Source organism: Opisthorchis viverrini, assembly GCF_000715545.1.
Source record: "Opisthorchis viverrini unplaced genomic scaffold opera_v5_95, whole genome shotgun sequence".
NCBI lineage: Eukaryota > Metazoa > Platyhelminthes > Trematoda > Opisthorchiida > Opisthorchiidae > Opisthorchis > Opisthorchis viverrini.
In genome coordinates this window covers 1,204,026-1,206,831 of record NW_008751752.1, presented here as the reverse complement: position 1 = coordinate 1,206,831, position 2,806 = coordinate 1,204,026, and the positions used below count along the sequence as shown (strand labels likewise).

Sequence of the window (2,806 nt, the reverse complement as noted above, 5' to 3'; positions counted from 1 at the left end):
GATGATGATGAGATTTATTTCTTATCGGGAAATCTGCCTTTCTCAATACACCAAAGCTGCTATTGGACTGGGGCCTCCTGAGGTCACAGTCAGTGATGTCTGCTTGCGATGATGATGATGATGATTTCTTATCGGGAAATCTGCCTTTCTCAATACACCAAAGCTGCTATTGGACTGGGGCCTCCTGAGGTCACAGTCAGTGACTCATGTCTGCTTGGCGTTTTAGGTCCTCTGCGTACTACGACAGTTTTAAGCATGCTACATGGTGTTGAGTGTTGATTCCTGCCGCTGACTTTCTCACCTGACTCAGTTTGACGGACGCTGTGCCTGATGCGCGGGTTTTGACGCGCCTTGAATAGCATACAACATTGTTTGTCCTTTCCTCGGTTGTTGGTCTTTACACGCGTGATTCCATACAAAACATTCTAACGTACCTTGGGATTTATCTTGTCTGACTGTAATTGTTTATGGCATTGCTTCGAATGGGACGCTTCTCTCTTATCTAATATTCTCCTGTAACCCTTGCACATCTATCGCTTGCATTTACTTTTTTATGTTTGCGACCATGCCCTTAAAAAATAAATGATAAAAAATAAGTAAGTAAGTAAATATGTAAGTAAGTAAGTTTCTCTCTTTTCTCCCATATTCTCCTGTTACTCTTTCGCATTCATCGCTTGCATTCATTTTTTATGTTTGTGACCATGCTCTTCAAAAATAAATGATAGTAAGTATGTAAGTAAGTAAGTAAGTAATAAGTAAGTGAGTAAGTAAGTAGGCAAACATTTAGCTATGTAGGTAAGTAAGGAAAGTAAGTAGGGAGTTAGTTGCAAGTAAGTAAATAAGTAAATAAATTCCTTCCGTAGTGAAATTATAGAACTTAGATAGCTTCCACCTGGCTAGCCTCCGCAAATCACCGACGGTGGGTAAAGTTACTCACTACACTAGAGGTTGAGTACGGATCAATTTGGTCATTTCATTCAAGCAACATTCGTCTTCCTAAATGTCGCGGCAGAGGGTTGGATGTGCCTTCTTCTAGAGGAGAGATGTACGGAAATTTGAAAAGTAGCAGCCTGTTGGACAGTAGATCGGTTGTTGGCCTTTTTCTCGCGTTCCTTCTGAAATAATTAAACCGAATTTTGTCGGACGCCACTGCGCTTGCTTCCATGTTACACCCGACTGATGGAAAACACGTTTTATTTCAACATATCTGCTTTTTGACATTCCAGTTCCGAGCTTCCGAAAAGCCTGTGTTGGCAATCCTTGAACATGGCGACTACAAACTCACCTGGACAGAACCGTTCTGTTCAAATGACCGGGTACTCCAACACCATTGGTAAGTTTGTAGGGACATCCACCGACTCCGGGTTACATTTGTCACTAGAAGTGTTTTCGCTTTGCGGTAGAATGTTTCGAATCATTATTCCACTCCTTGCGAATGGAATCGAATCTACTTTTATTCAGCAAGCGTCACCTCCTTTCGAAAATCAGGCTCAAAATTTACAAGAACGTCATTTTGATCAACAGGCGTAAACTGGTGAAAAAACAGGCCCGGCCTAATTATAGGACCTCTCTCATGGTTTTCTCTCATTGACGGAGGCTTTAGTACATGTTTCCTGCCTCAAACCATTTACAAATCATTCTGTCACACATGTCCAAAATGCATGGATGACGAGTACACAAACTCTTTCGCATCACTCTCTCAGACCGACCACAAGTTTTTGTTTGTGGTCACAAAAATTCGTTCAATTTTACTCTTAGAAGAGGATGTGGTGGGGCTTTAGCCAGGTCGAAAGTGGGGTTATTGGATGGCCAATTCAACATCTTCAAAAGGCGATGGATTGTCCCGCTAAATTACTTCACTCTTCTGAGCAATCCTGGCAAGTGATGACAGTCTGACAAACTCTTCGTCGGGATGTGAAAGCCACTTTAATAATCTTTTAGGCTGGATGCCAAGACGGTAAGTTTAAGAGAACAGTGGTTATTGTTGGTGAAACCGCGTGAAGGTGTGTACGAACCAGCAACCGTTGTTGAACAGCAAAAAAAGGAAACATTCGGATCTTCTCTGGTGAAACCTGAAGTTATTGAGGACCCCATTGGCCTCCATCAAGAAGCTCCCTCTCACTTGGCGTTTATAACTTCCAGTCTACCTTTTGACTTTAAGGTGCACTGCGCCTCGAAATTCACCCAGTTTAATATCCGTTCTTAAATTTGTATATTTTTGTAACGCACTACTCATAAGGTTGCTGAAAACTCGTCGACAGCCCATGACCAGTTTCGCCCTTCTTGGGGCTCATCAGGTAGGCGCAGTCCCCGAGTATCCGCCAACCTTATGTTCTACTTGAACACAAATTGCACGACATCAGCGAACTACACTCATTTGCAAACTAATTCGGTTTTTCAAGAGACTTACCTGGAACCCAGCTGAATCCATCGGTTTTGATATTTCCAGACAACTGAATGGGCTGCACCAGGCCGCCTCGCTACGATATTCGAGATATATATAGTCTAGAGATTCAGCTGGGTTCCAGGTGAGTCCCTCGGAAAACCAAATTAGTTTGCAAATGAGTGCATTTCGTTTTGGTATGCGTTTGTCGTCCGTTTTGTTTTACGCGTTCTGCCAAGCATGTGTGGAGCACACTCGGTCCTCGTTCTTGGCCAGTTCAAGAACTTCAGCGTTCGGGTTTCGATTATCATGCTGATTGCGAAGGATCTTGCCAGGGCGTGAAATTTGTCAGCCATTCTAAAATGCTGTCACTGAAGCGCCCGCTTCACTGTCATCATCATCATCATCATCATCATCATCATC

General features: G+C 43.0%; 1 protein-coding gene across 1 annotated transcript in view; it reads left to right on the top strand.

The window, feature by feature from the left end:
- The window catches only part of T265_13729 (hypothetical protein), a gene marked incomplete at both ends in the record, with an annotated part of 36,824 nt that overhangs the window by 24,505 nt on the left and 9,513 nt on the right, over positions 1-2,806 (top strand). The window contains one exon of the mRNA XM_009170202.1: positions 1,227-1,333. Coding sequence (XP_009168466.1) covers positions 1,227-1,333 — 107 coding nt within the window. The remainder of the gene's footprint in view (positions 1-1,226; positions 1,334-2,806) is intronic.